Consider the following 17,916-nt stretch of genomic DNA (forward strand, 5'->3'; position numbering starts at 1 on the left):
GTGTCTTTGCACATATGTTTCCATTAACAGGAAAATTAAATACATCCATATAACAGAACAGAATTCTGCTATAAAAAACAAAGTAACTTGCATTGTAAATTCAGCCTTTTCAAAATTCAATTGTTTATTTCCACAAATGCATAAAAAAGAGGGAATCATGCTGGATCTAGCTTGAATAATGCTTAATATCACAGGAAGCACAACAACAAAGCATCCTATCTGAAACAAGTATTTTTGACTTTGCATTGTATGTATCACATTTTAAACAAATATGTTTTAAGATGTTCAAAAGATAGCTAAAACATTTCAGGAAAGCAACAGTAATTTAAAAAGTACTGTTGATGGTCCAGTGTGTGTGTGTGTGTGTGTGTGTGTGTGTGTGTGTGTGTGTAAAAGATTGGGCCTGCAGCACTGGGGGAAGATGACTTCAACTCTTCCCACTGACATTTTCCTCATGGGAATCATCCCCCCAGATACTATCAGCCCTAGAGAGGAGAGAGACAGGTATCCATACTATATATGTTACATAGATAGATAGATAGATAGATAGATAGATAGATAGATAGATAGATATTTCCATCCATAGGAAGCTGCCCTATACTGAGTCAGACCATTGGTCCATCTAGCTCAGTATTGTCTACACTGACTGGAAGTGGCTTTTCCAAGGTTTCAGGCAGGAGTCTTTCCCAGCCCTACCTGGAGATGACAGGAATTGAACGTGGGACATTCTGCATCCAAAGCAGATGCTCTACTATTGAGCTACAGCCCCAGGCCCAATGGATTCAATGGGTAGTATTATCCATTACTAATACAGTCATCCCTTGCCAATTGTGAGGGTTTCGTTCCAGGAAAACCTCACAGTTGGCGATTTCGAGGTTGGTGAGCCATTTAAATCAATGGCAAACAGGGGGTCAGAGAAATCGAGGTCGCGAAAGGATCACAAAATACAGTCAAAAACCCAGAAAAAATCCCCCCAAATCACCATGAGTCAGTAACAGGAGTGAAGCAGAACCACCAGAAATCACCACCTGCCCCCCGAAAACTGGGGGGGGACCCCAAATTGCAAAAAAACCTCACCAAACCATGGACACTCAGGTGCAGAAATGCGCCTGGTGAAGCTACCTGTCCAGTGGGCAGACTGGGAAGGAGACTGGGAGTTTGCAGTGATGGAGGATTGTCCCTATTCTATGCTGATCAGGGAAGATTTAGCTGACCACGTGTGGGAGACTGTCCATCTAGGAGAGAAGGATCCAGTGATGGTGGAGCAGGAGAGGCTGACCCAAGATAATCGGTCCCAGCCAGCACTGCCTCTTCAGACTGGAGGCACACCTGCAGACAAAACCATCAGCAGGGAGAGGCCAGGAGCCAGCCTGAGCACTGAGTGGCCCAGTGAGGGAGAAACCCAGCTACACCCAGGAACAGAAGCTGATGTCCCCAACCCAGAGCACCTGCTGCAGGCAAGTGACCCAGAGGCGGGTGCTGTGGAGGAGGAGGCACAGCCGGCAAAGATGCCAGGAGCAGCCATCAGCAGCACAGCTGAGGAGTTCTAGAGAGAGCAGGAGGCAGACCCAAGTCTTATGCAGTTGCGAGAGTAGGTGAACCCCAACTCAAAACTCTGAGTTCCCAGGTCATCATCTGAAAGGGTTTGCTGTATTGTGAGTATCTCCCTAAAAGTCACAGGGAGGGGAGCAAACCCCAGAGGCAACTTTGTAGTGCCTTAGAAGTACTGCATGTGCATCTTAACACTGGTGCATGACCACCCAAATAGACACATAGGGATGGGGAGAACCAAAGAAAGAGTAAGGCAAAACTTTTACTGGACTGGATTTGGTCAGGACGTGACTATGTTAAGTCCTGTGATGTTTGCCAGAGAATGGGGAATAGCCAGGCCAAGGGGCGGGCACCTTTACAACCCTTGTCAGGCATAGGCTACCCATTCCAGAGAGTGGCAATAGACATCCAACCCAAGACCCCTCAGGGGAAACAGTATATACTAACTTGGGTGGACTATGCCACTAGGTGGCTGGAGGCGATGGCTCTGAGCCAGATAGATACGCAGACAGTAAGTCAGGCTCATTTTTGCCAGGATTGGTTGGCCACGGGAAGTCCTGACTGATAAAAGTGCCAATTTCATATCTGGGGTGATGGAGAAGCATTGGAGCACCCATGGCATGAAGCATCTCACCTCTTTCTCTGGCCATTTCCTGACAAATGACTTAGTGGGAGGAGCCCAGGGGATTTGGGGGGCCATGGTCTGGAAGTTTATTGAGGAGCATGGGATTTGGGGCTGCCACAGCTGTTGGATGCCTACAGAGCTGTGCCGCAACCGAGCCTAGGATATTCTCCCTTTAGAGTTAGGCTATGGGAGAGATGTCAGAGGGCCTTTGGGACAGGTTTGATGTCAGTGGGGAGAAGAAGCTCCCCAGGGAGAAAACATATTGGACTTTGGGGACAAGCTCCAAGACACACTGAAAGAGACTTATCCCTTGCACAGCACAAGCTGCAGGAGGCCCAAACTGAGCAAAAGGCCTGGCTTAACCCACAGGACAGGGTGCGTGTCTTTGATTCTGGAGAACAGGTGCTGGTCATCGGGCCAGACCGAACCCACAAACCCAATATGGAGGTGGAGAGAGTTTCAAACAGCTTTTGAAGAGCTGAAGAGTTTGTTCACTGGAGTCTTGCCCTCCAGGAGTATGACTTCAGTGTGGAGCATACCCAGGAGAAGACCAACATGGTGGCTGATGCCTTGTAACTGGGTCCCTTTGAAGACTCCACTGGAACGTAAGGAACCATGGGGGTGGGGTGGAGGCAACAGAGGACAAGAGATTCCAAACGTTATTTTGAAATGTTATTGTTTAATACTATCTAAACGTATTTAGATAGTTATATTAGGAAGTTAAGCTTTGTGTTCCCATCCCTTTGAGACAGAAGCTGTCAACCCTGTCTCCGCCTCCTAGTCTCAATTTAAAGAGGGATGTATGGTGACCAGCCTCCCTACCCCCAATAGGGTTAATAAGAAGTGAACCCCCGTCCCTGACTGACAGGCTGACAACCCCCAGGGCTAATAAATCATTCCACCAGGTGGGTGGGACATGAGGGCGTCTGGGGGGAATGCTGGGAAGAAGAAGGGGGAAGTGGAACAGTAGAGTGTGGAGGGGCAGGGATTCCAGCATGGAGTTTGCTCCCACATGGTGACTCTGCAGATCCTTGAAAGCAGGAGGCTTGACCTCATCAGGCTTTTCAGTGACTTTTCAAGGGGGAAATGAAGCCCTGGCTTTGGGGGCTCTGGAATATAGCATAGGGGAAAGTATGTTTAGTCAGACTTGACGTTAGGAATTATATTTCGTTTCTGTGTGCTTTGCATTCTTAAATATTTGTTCTTTGTAATGCGTAACTAAGATTTCAATGTGTGCCGCCTAAGTAAGAGCTGAGCATTTTGAAACATTCTTGTTTCAAAGCATTTTTAAGTGCATCTAAACCTAAGCATTTTTAAGTGAATCTTAAAAGCTTAAGCCCCAGACAAACCAATCTGTAGTAATGAATAAACTGTTTTTGTTCCTTTCTTTTTACAAACCTCTCAGAGTTGGTTATTAACTCAGAAGAAGTAAGAGGGGGGAGCCCACTAGTGCACAGCATCTCGAAGTGGTAGAGCATCTGCTTTGCATGTAGAAGTAACCAAATCCTGATGAAGTTGATAAAAACTAAGGTGGAAGTGGTAAATTGAGTTCAGCAGGTTCAGACGTCATGCCCAAAGGGATCATGCCCTCCCCATGATCACCAGTTCCTCTTGCATCTACATGGTAATTACTTACAGGTGGTTGTGTGAACCCACTCTACATTAGTCACCCTCCCCCACCAAAGGCATATTTGTATCTCACATGCACAAAGTTTTAATTTTACTGGTGCCACCCCTTACAGATGTGCTGTACAAGAATACTTATCATTTATATAGTGTTTTTGGAGTGTGCAGTGCACAGTCTTTCTCACATGTATTATCTTGATGTAACCCTTACAACAACCTTGTAAGCTAAGTAAGTAGTGCTATTATCCCCTTATTGCAGCTGGGGACCTGACGCTGAGATAGTGTTACTTGCTGAAGGCCACCTAGTGAATTTATGGCAGAGGCAAGATATGAACCAGGGAAGGTTTGATCTACAGTTCAGTCTCTTAGCCCCTCTGCTACACTAGTCTGCAGGATCTGCTCTCCACACCTTCATTTTAATACAGGAATGATTCCAAATTATTTCACTTTGGAAGTGCAATTTAGTTATCTAAGAATCCAAATCCAACGACATCACTTTGGAGACATGAATGCAGAAGGAAATAATGTAATCACTTGATGAAGTCTAACAAAGGATGTCAGAATAAACATAAAAGTGGTGACATCAGAGTGTGTTTATGATACTGCTTTCTGGCAGGGATGTATGTGCCAAAACGTTGGGTCAGAAGAACTGGGTGATAACAGTAAAATACATAATTCATAATACATTTCTTTTTCTTCACTCTTTCCTCTTTGAAGAAACCATTATCACAAGAAACAATCAAATGGAAGAACTGCCCTCATTAACAGATGAAGTTAGAGCCACTTGGAACCACTGCACAAGTTGAAAATAATTTGTGTCTTAGAGCTTTACACTGCCCAAAGGCAATGCAATATTCAAGTGTCAAAAACAAACAATAAAACAGAAATATTTTTCTTCATTAACAAACCAGATGGTTTCTTATGCATGAGTCAAACATTCGCAGCAACCATTTAACAACACTTTTACAGCTTGATCTCAAGACGTGCTGTGCTGGATTAAAAGCTTACAATGAGGTGTACCAACAACACCACAGAACATGAAGTTGCTCTGAGATCACCATAAATCTACATCATCATAAATTTATATGATCAGAATGTTAAATTATATTTTTTAAAAACCCTTTCATCTAAAGTGATTCACGAGAGGTAGCTAGGTTACTGAAGAATATTTCAAAGGGACATACACACATGGCATTCCAGTTCTACCCTGATTTTTCCAAGATGGTTATTATATGTACTGTACAATTTAATCACACAGTCATTTATGTTTTGATTCTATATTGCTAATATTTCTTGTAGATATTTTGTGGCCTCTTAAATGTATCAGAGATGCATTTAAAAACCACATTTATAAAATGTCCGAGTCCCATTAAATTAAAGAACAACTCTGTTTCTGATATTTAAGGACTTGCTGAAAGAATTGTTTTCTGATCAGTTGCTGTGAAGCATTCCTGCTAGGACTCTACTGACTCTGTCTTTCAAAAAAGATGAAAGCAGTCCAAAGGTATGATTAACTTCTTAGTCCCTGCAATTTCCTATTGCTCTATTTGCCCTAGATTTTGGAATTGACTTGCTGCCTCACTGCAAAACGCACAGTTGCTCAGCTTGATAAATCGCACAAATTCATTTTTGATCACAGTTATCTTCTATTTACTATATAGCCAGCGAGGTTAATCATATGCTGAGGCAATTCATATTCTGCACACATATGCACTCTTCCTCCTCATAGTACTTTGCATATTTTACACACCATGAGCTGCTATGTCTGTCGGCAGGCTAAAATACAGAGAAGTCATTCCTGGATGCCAACAGCTTCCTCTCGTTCACACACATTAATTCTGGACTGCCTATCTGGGTTTCCCTGAAGGCCAGTGAAAATAGGCAAAATAGGATGTATTCTTAAGACTGCACAATAAAAGGAACCTACAATAACAAAGAATTAAAAGCATTTAGGGTTTGAGCTCACTTATTCTTTAGGAATATAACCACTCTCTTTTCTTGAACTTCCATGATTAACACAATTCTTACTAGTATTTCAGGTGACTGGCTATGGCTAGCAAGAAGCAATGGTGCTGAAAAACTGCTAACTCTCCCCAGAAGAATATAACCATCTTCCTGCATTCAAAGGCAAATCCCCATTATTTCAAAACTGAGGATTTTACTTTGCTTAGTAAATAAAATTATGTACTCAAGATCTAGCTACTCTTACAGCTTTGCCAACACATGTTGAATTAATGGAGAAAAATAACCTCCTTGAATTCAAGGCTAATGGAAATTCTAATTTTTATTAATTTTGAAAAAATGCTCCTTTTCCTTTTATGTGTGGCAACAGAAAGAACCTGATGTTTATACCAGGACAACATGCTTGATGTTTATACCAGGATACCTGATGTTTATACCAGGATGACATATTTTATATAAAATATATAAATATATATTTTATATTTATGGTATTCAACTTGCCAAGAGCTGGAACCCATTTTGAACCCCAATCTCCAACATGAGATCCAATTGCAAGTGCCTATGCATGGGGTGGTGGGGACAAGCCCTAAAGAAAATGCTAAGTTCATCTAGCTATTCTATATGATTACAAGTGCCATAGATCTAAGCAATTCAGCAGTATATGATACCATGTCAACACAGATCAACCTACCATAACGGAGACTCCAGCTCTGTCACTAGCACAAAGAGAGAACTAAAAGGAACAGAAGAAGTAGTGGACGATCAGTGACAGCAGTGGGTGTCCAGGACTAGCAAGCCTATGCCCACACCTAGGAGGCCAACAGGGCTGCTTGTGGTGGCAGCAGCATGGCAACAGGTTCAAGGCACAACCACAGGTTAGACAGAACGAGATGTTCATGTGTATATGGGTGTTTGGCTCACTTGGCTCATATGCGTGCTTGGAGTGATCTGATCTGCATGCGTTCTGAGTTCTCCCTTATGAGTTGCCTTTCAGACTAAAGACTCACTGAAGACATAATATTCTTAGAGGTCATTCACACTGACCTCTAAGTGGGTGGGTGGGGGGCAGGGCGGGGTGGGGGGAAGACTTCACTTCACTCACCTGCCCCCCCGCCAGATGATTAACAGAATGTTGCTCAGAGTGCTGTCCGCACCATCTGTGTCAGCATAAGTGGGCTAACTTGTGAAGATGGTAATTATCAATTAAGATTATAGTGAAAGGAAAGCAGGCAGATTAGTTCTTACCAGAACAACTTGTTTCCATTTGAGGTAGAAAAACAACTCTCCCTATTTTTATTTTTTTAAAGCACTGTCATGATCCACCTGAAGTCAGGTTGTGACCTATGTGCTGAAGACCTCTCCTTTAAACATGCGAAAAATACGAAAAGAATTAAAAGGTCTCAACCAATGCTTCCCATTAGAATAAAATATATGGTTGCGAGGAAAAGCCAGCAGTTTTTCTAAAGGCATGAATGAGTGTGCTTGGCACGCCATGCTAAGTAACAATTTTTTATGAAGTGGTGGTCTCAGTGGAAAAGCCCTACACTCTCTATAGGCAGAGGCAGTCAGAAAAGAGCCTCCTTTGATGACCTGAGCAGATGGGAGACAGGGATCCCTAAGTTTGTTTGTTTGTTTGTTTAACTAACTAACTAACTAACTAACTAACTAACTAACTAACTTAGCATATTTATATACCACCCAAAACCTAAGTCTCTGGGTGGTGTAGAACAAAAACAATACAAATTAAACAACATTTAAATGATTAAAACATTAAAATCACTTTAAACCTAACATTAAAAACTATTAGAACTGTAAATCTAATTAAAAGCCTAGGTAAACAAATATGTCTTCAGTGCCTTTTAAAAGGTTGCCAGAAATGGGGAGGCTCTTATTTCAACAAGAATCCAGAATCTCGGGGACCAACAGAGAAGGCCTGTTCTCAGTCCTCAGTTCGTTGGCAACAGTAGATGAACCTTTCCAGATGATCTCAATGGGCGATGAGGCTTATGGCAAAGAAGACATTCTTTTAAATACCCAGGGCCTAAGCTGTTTAGGGCTTTATAGATAATAACTAACACCTTGTATTTCGCCCAGAAACTTATTGACAGCCAGTGTAGCTCCTTCAATACAGGAGTTATATGGTCTCTCCGAGATGACCCAGAGACCAGCCTGGCTGCCGCATTCTGGACCAGCTGTAGTTTCAGGACTACGTACAAGGGCAGCCCCACATAGAGCGCATTGCAGTAATCCAGTCTGGAGGTTACCAGCAGATGTACCACTGTTTTGAGGTCATTGTGCACTTCTGGCCACCACCTCAACCTGGGACACCAGGGAGAGGCTCGGATCCAGAAGCACCCCTAGACTGCGTACCTGTTCCTTCTGGAGAAGTGTGACCCCATCCAGAACAGGCAGATCAAAATCATCTCTCGAGTTCCGACCCCAGACAATGAGTACCTCCATCTTAGCCGGATTCAGTCTCAGTTTGTTATCCCTCATCTAGCCCATCACTGACTCCAGGCAAGCATTTAGGGAGGTTATGCCCTCTCCTGATGATGCTGACATGGAGAAATAGATTTGGATGTCATCAGCATACTGGTAGCACCTTGCACCAAATCTCCGGATGATCTCTCCCAGCAGCTTCATGTAGATATTAAACAACATTGGAGACAATATGGAGCCCTGAGGGACACCATATGAGAGTTCAGATTTTGAAGAACAACAGTGTCCAAGAGACACTATTTGGAATCTGCCCGAGAGATAGGAGTAGAATCACCGCAAGGCAGTGCCTTCCACCCCCAAACTCCTTAGGTGTTCCAGAAGGATACTATGGTTGATAGTATTGAAGGCTGCCGCGAGATCCAAAAAGACCAACAGAGTCACACTCCCTCTGTCAATTCCCAGTTGGAATCATCCCAGCTGGAGTTCATCCAAGTTACCCTGGGCCTAGGCAGTTTAGGACTTTATAGGTTGAAACCAGCACTTTGTACAAGGCTAGAAGTTGGTAGACCTGCTTCAGAATTGATGTAATGCTGCTACCCGACGCCTTATGCAACTGTGGGGGGCAGAGTTGTGCTCTCGGTCCCTGAGGCAGACACGGAAGCTGCTATTTTTGTAGTCCGCTATGTGACGCGGACTAACCAATCGGAATACAGGAGTGGAATCTTAAGCAGCTGGCTCCATAGCACCCACTCTTAGTTGCTTGGACTGAGCAGCCCTCCCTCCTACCCATTTCAGTGAGGGATGTCCAGTCGTCATTTGGGGCCAAGTAGGAATTTTTTGGATCACACCTGATTGGCCTTGGTGTGACCTTTTTTCACCTACTTCTCACTGAAACTGATTTAGGATTGTCACCTCTTGATTGATCACTTTGCCAATGAGTGTGGGTTAGTTTAACTGTATTAATTGGTTGACTGGAGGACCATTTAAGGCAAATAGGCAAGCTGAGGAACAGCCCTTGCAGGTTTTGCGGCCCTTGGGCTGGGATCCACCCCTACTTGGAAGCAGGCTGACACCCACCACTCAGAGTTTTGCAGCCTGGATGTGTGGGGCTGTCTGACCTCCCCTTAGCAAGGTTTCCCCCCATGGCTGTTATAATGTCTGGATACAGTCCAGGAGGAACTAACACCCAGTCTTTCACCTGGGGTTGGATGGTCGTCCTTATGAGACTGACCCTTGGTTGGGGTAACTGCGCTCTGAATTGTCATGCCTCACTGCAGGATTTGTATTAATTAAATTAATAAAGTGGCCCTATTTCATCCAACTATATGTGTCTTGTCTTTATTAGGGCCTCGGGGTGCAATATGCTCCATGTGGGAAGGATTAGTTAACAGGTTACTGCATTTTGGACCACTGAAGCAAGTAAATAAAGCATATTAAAACAGCTCAAATGAGAAGTTACTATGGTATAAATGCTCATGATCAAACCACAATTTTCCAACAAAGGGTGCAGTTAGCAAAGCAACCCAAATTGTTAAACAAGCACAGTCCAATAGTACACCCAAACAGTAAGGCTATTTACTGGGCACGTGGGAGGGGTAGATGGCAGGGTTCAAGTCATCTTCCCCCCCAGATGATCAAGAAAATGCTGCATGGAGCGCAGTTTGTGCTCCAAACTGCACAGATTTCCAGAGGCCAGGGCAATGCATCCTGGCCTACAGCTATCCCACAATGCACTTTGCAATGAGCGCAGTGCATTGGGGATGCCCCCATGAGACTGGTTCTCTAGGTGCCTGACCCTGTGTCTGCTCAGGCTGCCTACAGCACACAATCCCAACCATGGGATTAAGGGTCCACTCACACCCTTAACCCTGGCTAACAGTCGGGTTTAAAAATAGGGTTAGGTACTACAGCAGTGCAGGGATCACACTTGATCCTGGCACTGCACACGAGCAGCCTAACCCAGGCTAAGGCTCACTAAGCCTGGGTTAGGCTGCTCATGAAAACAGGCTCAGTGCATCTGATATTTTAGAGGATGTGAGACCCCATTAATAACTTGCTACCAACCTACACTCCTTCATGTCAAGCCCCATCAACATACCTTCGAGCAAGCTCCATCCACATGCCTTTTCTGAGTTTCACTTTATTGATACTCATCAAGCCCACACGTCCCATCAAACACCTTTCCAAACCAGCAACCACACCTCAGACAGAATTAGGTATCCCCAGTGCACAGATGGCACCATACTCCAAGTCTTCCTGATGCTCTCAACCAGCAGTTTGGTGTAGACATCTGACTTCTCTAGATGGTGGTGATGTAATGTTTTTAGCTACTTTTATTTATCCATGCTTCTAATGCTACCAGATACCAAATGGAATTTTTGTCACAACAGGGGTTTCTATGTATTCAGGGCTGAGGGATAGTCCGGCCTTTTCCTCCTCCTACAGATGGCATATATTTATCACAAATGGCTGTGTACCTTTGTCTCCCAGCACCCTCCCCCCTCCCAAAGATTGGCAAACTAAGCTCAAAGCATTCATCTTTTGATAAGTTTGAAAAGACAGGTTATTTTCCCCTCTGTTTAAAAAAAAAAGGGGGGGGAGTCTAAACAGAACAGAGATTGTCAGTGGAGGCGGGATAGTTTTGATGGTCTCAGCCTCAGACCATAAAGAAATGTTATTCATCCATGCACAACATATAATTCATCCTAAGTGGCAGGCTCTGCTCTGGAGGAGCAGTTGACTGAGCTGCCTTACAAAGTCAATTACTGCTTATTCTCAGGGAGGCGGGGGAGTGTGGGCCAGAAGGGCTGAGATGGCTGCCAAGAAGGCATGGGGAAATTTGCTTTGTGTCAGCCTGTATGACACAGTATCTCATTTGTGGATAAATATAAATCCAGTAGGCTGGGGTTTTTTTTGTTGTTGTTGTTTTTTAAGGAGGTGCTATAAAATGTACCTTCCAACAACAACATTTCCTTTCCCTAAAACTAATATAAAACCAAAATTGTGTTAGAAGGCTGCCTTTATAATTCCAGCAATCCACTTTCATTTAAGAGTTCTTTAAGGTAAAGCTACATAGTAGCTTACAACCCAATTCCTGTATGCCTTACACAGGAAAATGAACATCTCATAGATTTTCATAGATCTTAGTAGAAGTTTTGAACACTGAAAAAGATCTGAGTAATTATTTAACACGAGGATTGCTGTTTGAGCAAGTACTAAGACCAGTAAAGATAAAGGAATAATTCTCATATGATTTGGAATAAAATACATCACTTTATGGGGGGGGGGAAGAGTCTAGATAATTTCCTCAGTAAAAGAAAGAAAGAAGTCAAAGGAACATCTTGAAATAAATAGTGTACTTACTGTTGAGAAATGAGGCTTGATATATCTCAAACAAATGCTAAAGCTCAGAATTTACTGCATCATTCATGCATTTTCATATCTCTCATTTTATGCCACAACAAGGGATTCTGAATACTCCATATGAAATACAGCAAGACAGTGGTTTTTTTGGTTTTTTTTGCAGTAATAAAGTCCATGCATGCATGACAAATCCAAGCATGCAAAATGTTTAACATCCTAGTTCAGAGATACTTGGGGACAAAATCCGATTATGAGTTATATGCCACAATAAATAGGGCTCAGCGTTTCATAAAGCAATTTATAGTTCATAAAAATGACAAAATGTACCTGTCAGACAGAACCCGGAGAGCAGATCTCTGTGCTGCTTGCTGGAAGGAAGGGCAGAGATGTTTATTTTATACTCTTGACTTTTAAAATATGAGCTCAATCAACACTTAAAAAATGTGTCACAAGCATTCTTGTCACGTGTCCAAATTTTAAAGCATTAACAAGTAGCAGTAAGCCCATAGTAAAATTGATATTTTCCATCTACAACATGTAATAACACTTTGTTAAGTATGCTATAAAGCCAGAGAACTGTTAAAGCACTGCACAGCACTTTAAACCTGTACTATCCTGCGCAGAGACATTTTCAAAAAATCCTGCAGGAATTCATTCCCACCATCTCCTTTACTCTTAGTCTCCTCCCAGTCTTCCACAGAAACATACACTGCATATTTGGGTTCCTGGAATCATTTGTAGTTACAAGTTGTACATTTAGCAAAGGGTGGAAGAACTACTGCAAGCTCTCTAAGGCACTATTGTGATATATTGCTGGCAAGTTCTGACTGTGCTGCAGATGAATGATCCTTTGATACTTTACCTCATAGCTGTTGCCTACTGAATGTGGTAGAAAAATATGGGTCTTACAAGTATGTTAACTTGTGGTTCATCGAATAAAAACCATAGCCTCCTAAATTTAATAAGACACCACTGAACTAGCTCCCCATTTCATTCTTTTGCTGACACGAGTCCCATGATAAGAACTGATGTGGATGGCTTCATCTAGGCAACAAACTGGATATCCCTAATGGTACAATCTTGGCCTTGGGTTTAATCTCATACATTTTGGAATTTTACCATCTCTCTTTGGAATAAAGAGTTAGTGCAAAAAGGTGCATAATTAAACAGATGTCAGTTACCTTAGAGCCAAATGTGTGTATTATTTTTATAAAGTTGATCTTTGATTGGCACACATATTAATTTTTTACTCCACCTGTCCTCAGAAGATTTTAAGGTTGCACACATGGCTGTACCTCCCTGTTTTATACTTACAATAACCCTGTGAGGTAGGTTAGGTTCAATGCTAGGACCGGTCTAAGGTCATAAGAACATGCCCTGGCCTAAGGCCCATCTAGTCCAGCATCCTGTTTCACACAGTGGCCCACCAGATGCCTCTGTCACCTAGGTGGCAGATATCTCACTAGGTGACAGATACCTCTATTACCTAGTGAGCTTCATGAATGATCAAGATTTGAATCTGGGTCTTCCTGATTCAACACACTATTGATAACCTTCCTATGTAATATTCCATTCACAGCAGCGGGGGGTGGGAAGGCTACTCACCTTCTGCCCAGACGACTGATTGCTGGCAGCGTGGATCATGCTCCCAGATGATCTGTGCTGCATGCATGCAGTGCGGAGCTCTGGAGGCTGGGACAATATGTTCCGGCCTCCAGAGATCTCACGATGCATTGCGAGACATACGTGATGCATTGGGGGATTCCCCTGAGATGGGTGCTCTAGGATCCAGTAGCATGGGTAAAGGGAGTGCTTGCTCCCTTAACCTTGGCTAGCAGCCGTGCAAAAAAGCCAGGCTAGGTGGTCTGCCAGGTGCTGGCCTGCCAGGATCAGGCCCAATCCCGGCAGTCCTTATGCACAGCCTAACCTAGTCTGCGTGTCCCTAGCCTGGGTTAGGCAGCATGTGAGAACAGACTCTTTATGTTGTTAATTCTGGAGATGGATTTATTTTTATTAGTGATGGGTTCGACCTCCTGACTTGCAATGGGTCTTTAAAGAAGGATTAATTAGGAGCATGCCCGCTTTTAAGAGGACCCATTCTGAATTTGAGACGCTTCAGGCCCAGTTGCACAATGATATCTCTTTTCACTAAGCCCCCATTTGTTCTGCTTACCAGAGGGGAGTTGTGGCAGTGGGGGTAGAGAGAGACCCATTCATGTTGCGAAGGACAGTGACCCTAAATAAGTTTTGGACATTTGTGCATGCACAGTTCATGGTGGTTTGACTTCATGGGAACTATACAAGATGCTGAGTCATTTTGTGTGGCAATCTTGAAGGTCTCTTTAGGCCTTGCACCGTTCCCAGGAAGGATGGGGCCCCACACTTGGAGCTACTTTTCAATACTTACTATAAGAAAAGGCCCTTTCCATGCCAGGAAGAGCATGGGACTTAGGAAACATCCATGTGGCTTGGCATCAAAAATACTATACTTTTCACAATGCCCAACAACTATGGATGCGCCATCTATGTGTGGCAATGTCCAAGTCTCTTTAGGCACAGCATCCTTCCTGGCATGGATGTGATTGTGCCCCCTCAATCTCCTTTAAATTAGCACAAAGTGAGGGTGTCCTTGTCAAGAATGGGTATGGGTAGGCCTTTTCAGGCCCATTTTGGCTGCAGATTTGGGCATGGAACTGAATAAAACAGGTTTATTCACTATTCAGATCTGCTCCACCACCACATCAACCACTACTACTACTATTGGCAAATTGCTCATAAGTAATAATGTGCTATATAAAAGACTCCATGAAAACATATCATACTGAAATTAAGAAATTTGATACTCAAAAGACAAAATGAACTCCTAACTCCTTACCACCACATAGTTTTTTTTTACCATTCCTGTCTTGTTTCCCCCTAAACGTATTGGTAACAATACTTAAAGTTTCCACTTCCTTATCACATATGTCTTGCTTGGGTAGACAACTTCTGTAGTTAAATCAGCTCAGAACCTCTTTCTCTCCTTGCCATGTGTAATTGACATACTGTATACAAATTGCTATAGACTGATGGACATATAACACTAAAACAGGACCAATATGAATCAGGTACAGAAGAAAAGAGAATGATCTTCTACCATCACTTCCAGTTTAATAAATCTTAGTCCGGAAAGAATTTGGATCTTCACTGAGCTAGAGTGCACTATCACATCATTTCTGCCATAACTACACATCAATTATAACTTTTCCGCACACACTCAATCTTGGCAATCCTGGATCTCTTCTCCCATGGCCTCCAGTGTCTTTCCCACAATACTGACTCATCTTCTTGCCTATCCATTGTCTTGCATGGGCATTTTCATGAATAGCTTTTGTATATGATTGCTAAAAGACTGCAGACATGGAGCTACTGCTTTGTTCAAGAGTTCTCCTGTAGCATTTTCAGACAATAGGCTTTACCGTGAGTTAACTGCAAGGCTTTACTGAGAATTTGAAGTTGCCTCCCCACCCGCCCATGATGCAAAAAGTGGCATTTTTTTTAACCTCCAGATATAGATCAGGCTACACTCTAATGCACATTGAAAAAACCTGAATTGTGTGTGAAGTGCTCCCCGATAGCTCGCAGGGACTTGGGGTTAATCTGGCTGATATGTGAGCGTACACCCTCCATTCCAAAGGAGATGTGAACTAAAAGCCCTGTGTGTGAAAATGTTCTTGTAGGAACAAGTTCTATGGAGCCTTGTCATGATTATGTGGCCAGCAATCAGCATGCCATAAAGGGTGGAGAACCCTTATCTGCCACAGAAGGTGGGGCCCCAGGTATTTCTTAGCAGAAGAAAGTGGCGGGGGGAGGGAGTAGAAAGTAAAAAGCAGAAGAATCAAATAGGATGAGGCTCCTTAAGAAAGGGAGTATGATTTGGTACAGAGTCACTGACAGGTCCAGGGGCATAGCTAGGGGAGAGCGGGCCATGTTCGCTCCTCTCTCCGGTGGCGCCTTTGTGTGAGAGAGATAATGAAGGAAATAGGGAGGAGTGGAACTCTGGGGCTCTTATGAGCTTGGGGACCCATGGGTTCTTTGAACCCATCAGCTCAAATATAGCTACACCCCTGGACAGGGCTCTTCTACAGCAGGGACTGAATTACTTATATTCGGCCCATGATGCCTTCCTTCTGTCTGTAGTGGGGCTTAGATGTGTCAAATCTACATAGGGAGGAGGGAGAAGCTTGCAGGAGAGACAAGAGGAGAGACAACATCTGCTCCCAGGTAGACCCCAGGGTGTGAGACTGGGTGCCTGCCTGTTTGCTTGTCCTGCGTGTCCTGCTGCCCCCTGTCTGTTATCTGCCCCCCAGGACTAGTTGCTGTGCTGAGGTGAGGCCTTGCAGGATTGGGGCCGGGGAGGAGGATGACTTGGCAGTTTCCCGCATTCCAGCTGCCTAGAGCTGCCTGCTCAGGGCTATATAGGCTTCTGCCAGTGGCAGCGGGCCTGCCACTGAAGGGGTCGCCCCTTTGGGGGACAGCGAGGGTGAGGGCCAGGTCTCTTGTCCTGGGTATTTGTATGGGGGGGGCATTTAATAGTGGAGCTTCTGTTTTAATTTGTCCTGAGTGAGACATTCTTAGTATGTGTCTGGGCTTGAGATGGGGAGACAGGGGGCATGTCCACTGACTGTGGGGCAGCCATTCCGGTCTTGGTGGGGAACAGAAGAAGGAACGTTGGCGGGTCAGTGGGCCGTTACAGGGGAAGGGGACTTGGAAATCTAATAGCGGTTTCCCCTTCCAGCTGTCCTGCCAGCTCTTTGACCTTGGGGAGCAGTGCTGATCATCCTTGGAACCTCACCTTGCTCCTCTGTAATGCCAAGTCGGTCCAGAACAAATCAGAAACCATCCATGATTTGATTCTGGATGAAGGTGCCGACCTGGTATGTATTACAGAGACCTGGCTGGGAGAGGCTGTGGGCCCCGTGTGGTCCCGGCTTCATCCTCCAGGCTACTCTGTAGAGGAGCGGGCGAGGGACCGTGGGTGGGGAGGTGGAGTGGCTGTGGTCTATAAGAATAACCTTTCCCTTACCAGGATCCCTGTTAGAGTGTCAGACTGTATTGAATGTGTGTACTTAAATCTGGGGACCAGGGATAGACTGGGACTTCTGTTGGTGTACCAATTGCCCCACTGCTCAACAGAGTCCCTAACTGAGCTGACGGACTTGGTCTCGTACTTGGTCTCAGACTTGGTGTTGGAGTCCCCCAGGCTTGTGGTGCTGGGGGACTTCAATGTTCACTTTGGGACCAATTTGTCCGGGGCGGCTCAGGAGTTCATAGCGGCCATGACAACTATGGGCCTATACCAAGTGGTCTCGGGGCCGACACACATTGCGGGTCACACACTTGATTTGGTCTTTCACTCTGATAAGGGTGGTGTTCCGTGGGTGGGGAATCCTGTGATTTCCCCATTGTCATGGACAGACCACCATCTGGTTAAGGTCGGGGGGGGGGGAAAGGGGTGTCCTAGAGCAGGGTGGGGTTGGTGGTAGTGCCGGGTTGGGGCAAGGAAGCTACCTGAATTTTTTCAAAGGATTTGGGCAGAGGGCTGATTTTTGGTTAATTGTTGAAGTTTTCGCGTCTTTAAGGTTTTTCCTCATAATGTTATAATGGAGCTTTCATCAGCCCCATAAGTGCACTTGACCATAGTATCCTTCTGGAGTGTCTGAGGGGGTGGGAGGCACTGCTGTGCAGTGGTTCCGCTCCTACCTCTCGAGCAGGTTCCAGATGGTGTCCCTTGGAGACTGTTGTTCTTCAAAATCTGAACTCTCATATGGTGTCCTTCAGGGCTCCATATTGTCTCCAATGTTGTTTAATATCTACATGAAGCTGCTGGGAGAGATCATCCGGAGATTTGGTGCAAGGTGCTACCAGTATGCTGATGACACCCAAATCTATTTCTCCATGTCAGCATCATCGGGAGAGGGCATAACCTCCCTAAATGCTTGCCTGGAGTCAGTGATGGGCTGGATGAGGGACAATGTTTTTTCTTCGCCCGACTGCCGCGGGCTGGAGCGGGTAAGGTGGGCTCTGGCAGCTGGGTGGGTGGGTGGGCAATAGGTGGGGGCAACGGCCTTCTCATGGGCCATTTTGGCCCTTAATCAATTGGGGGGAGGAGCGGGGAAGGGGATTTTGGAAAGCTGGGAGGGCGGGTGAGCGGGCGGCAGGAGGACAGAGGGAGGAGGGGAAAATGAAAAAGAAAAAAAAGAAAAAGAAAAACCCTCGAGAGAGAGAGAGAGAGAGAGACAAACAGAAAGGTGGGGGGGGGAGAATAACACTTAAAGCCGGGAGAGAAAGCTAGCGCCCGTTATCATAAC

The 17,916-nt window shown here is 44.7% G+C and overlaps 1 protein-coding gene across 4 annotated transcripts in view; it reads right to left on the reverse strand.

The window, feature by feature from the left end:
* AFF3 (ALF transcription elongation factor 3) overlaps positions 1-17,916 on the reverse strand; it is a 451,975-nt gene that overhangs the window by 100,772 nt on the left and 333,287 nt on the right. For all 4 annotated transcript variants that reach the window (XR_008318873.1, XM_053306211.1, XM_053306212.1 and 1 more), the window contains exon 9: positions 11,894-11,934. Coding sequence is in view for 3 of the 4 variants with exons in the window: in XM_053306211.1 (XP_053162186.1) it covers positions 11,894-11,934 (41 nt within the window). In the remaining variant the exon portion in view is untranslated. The remainder of the gene's footprint in view (positions 1-11,893; positions 11,935-17,916) is intronic.

This window comes from Hemicordylus capensis, chromosome 3 (assembly GCF_027244095.1).
Source record: "Hemicordylus capensis ecotype Gifberg chromosome 3, rHemCap1.1.pri, whole genome shotgun sequence".
NCBI lineage: Eukaryota > Metazoa > Chordata > Lepidosauria > Squamata > Cordylidae > Hemicordylus > Hemicordylus capensis.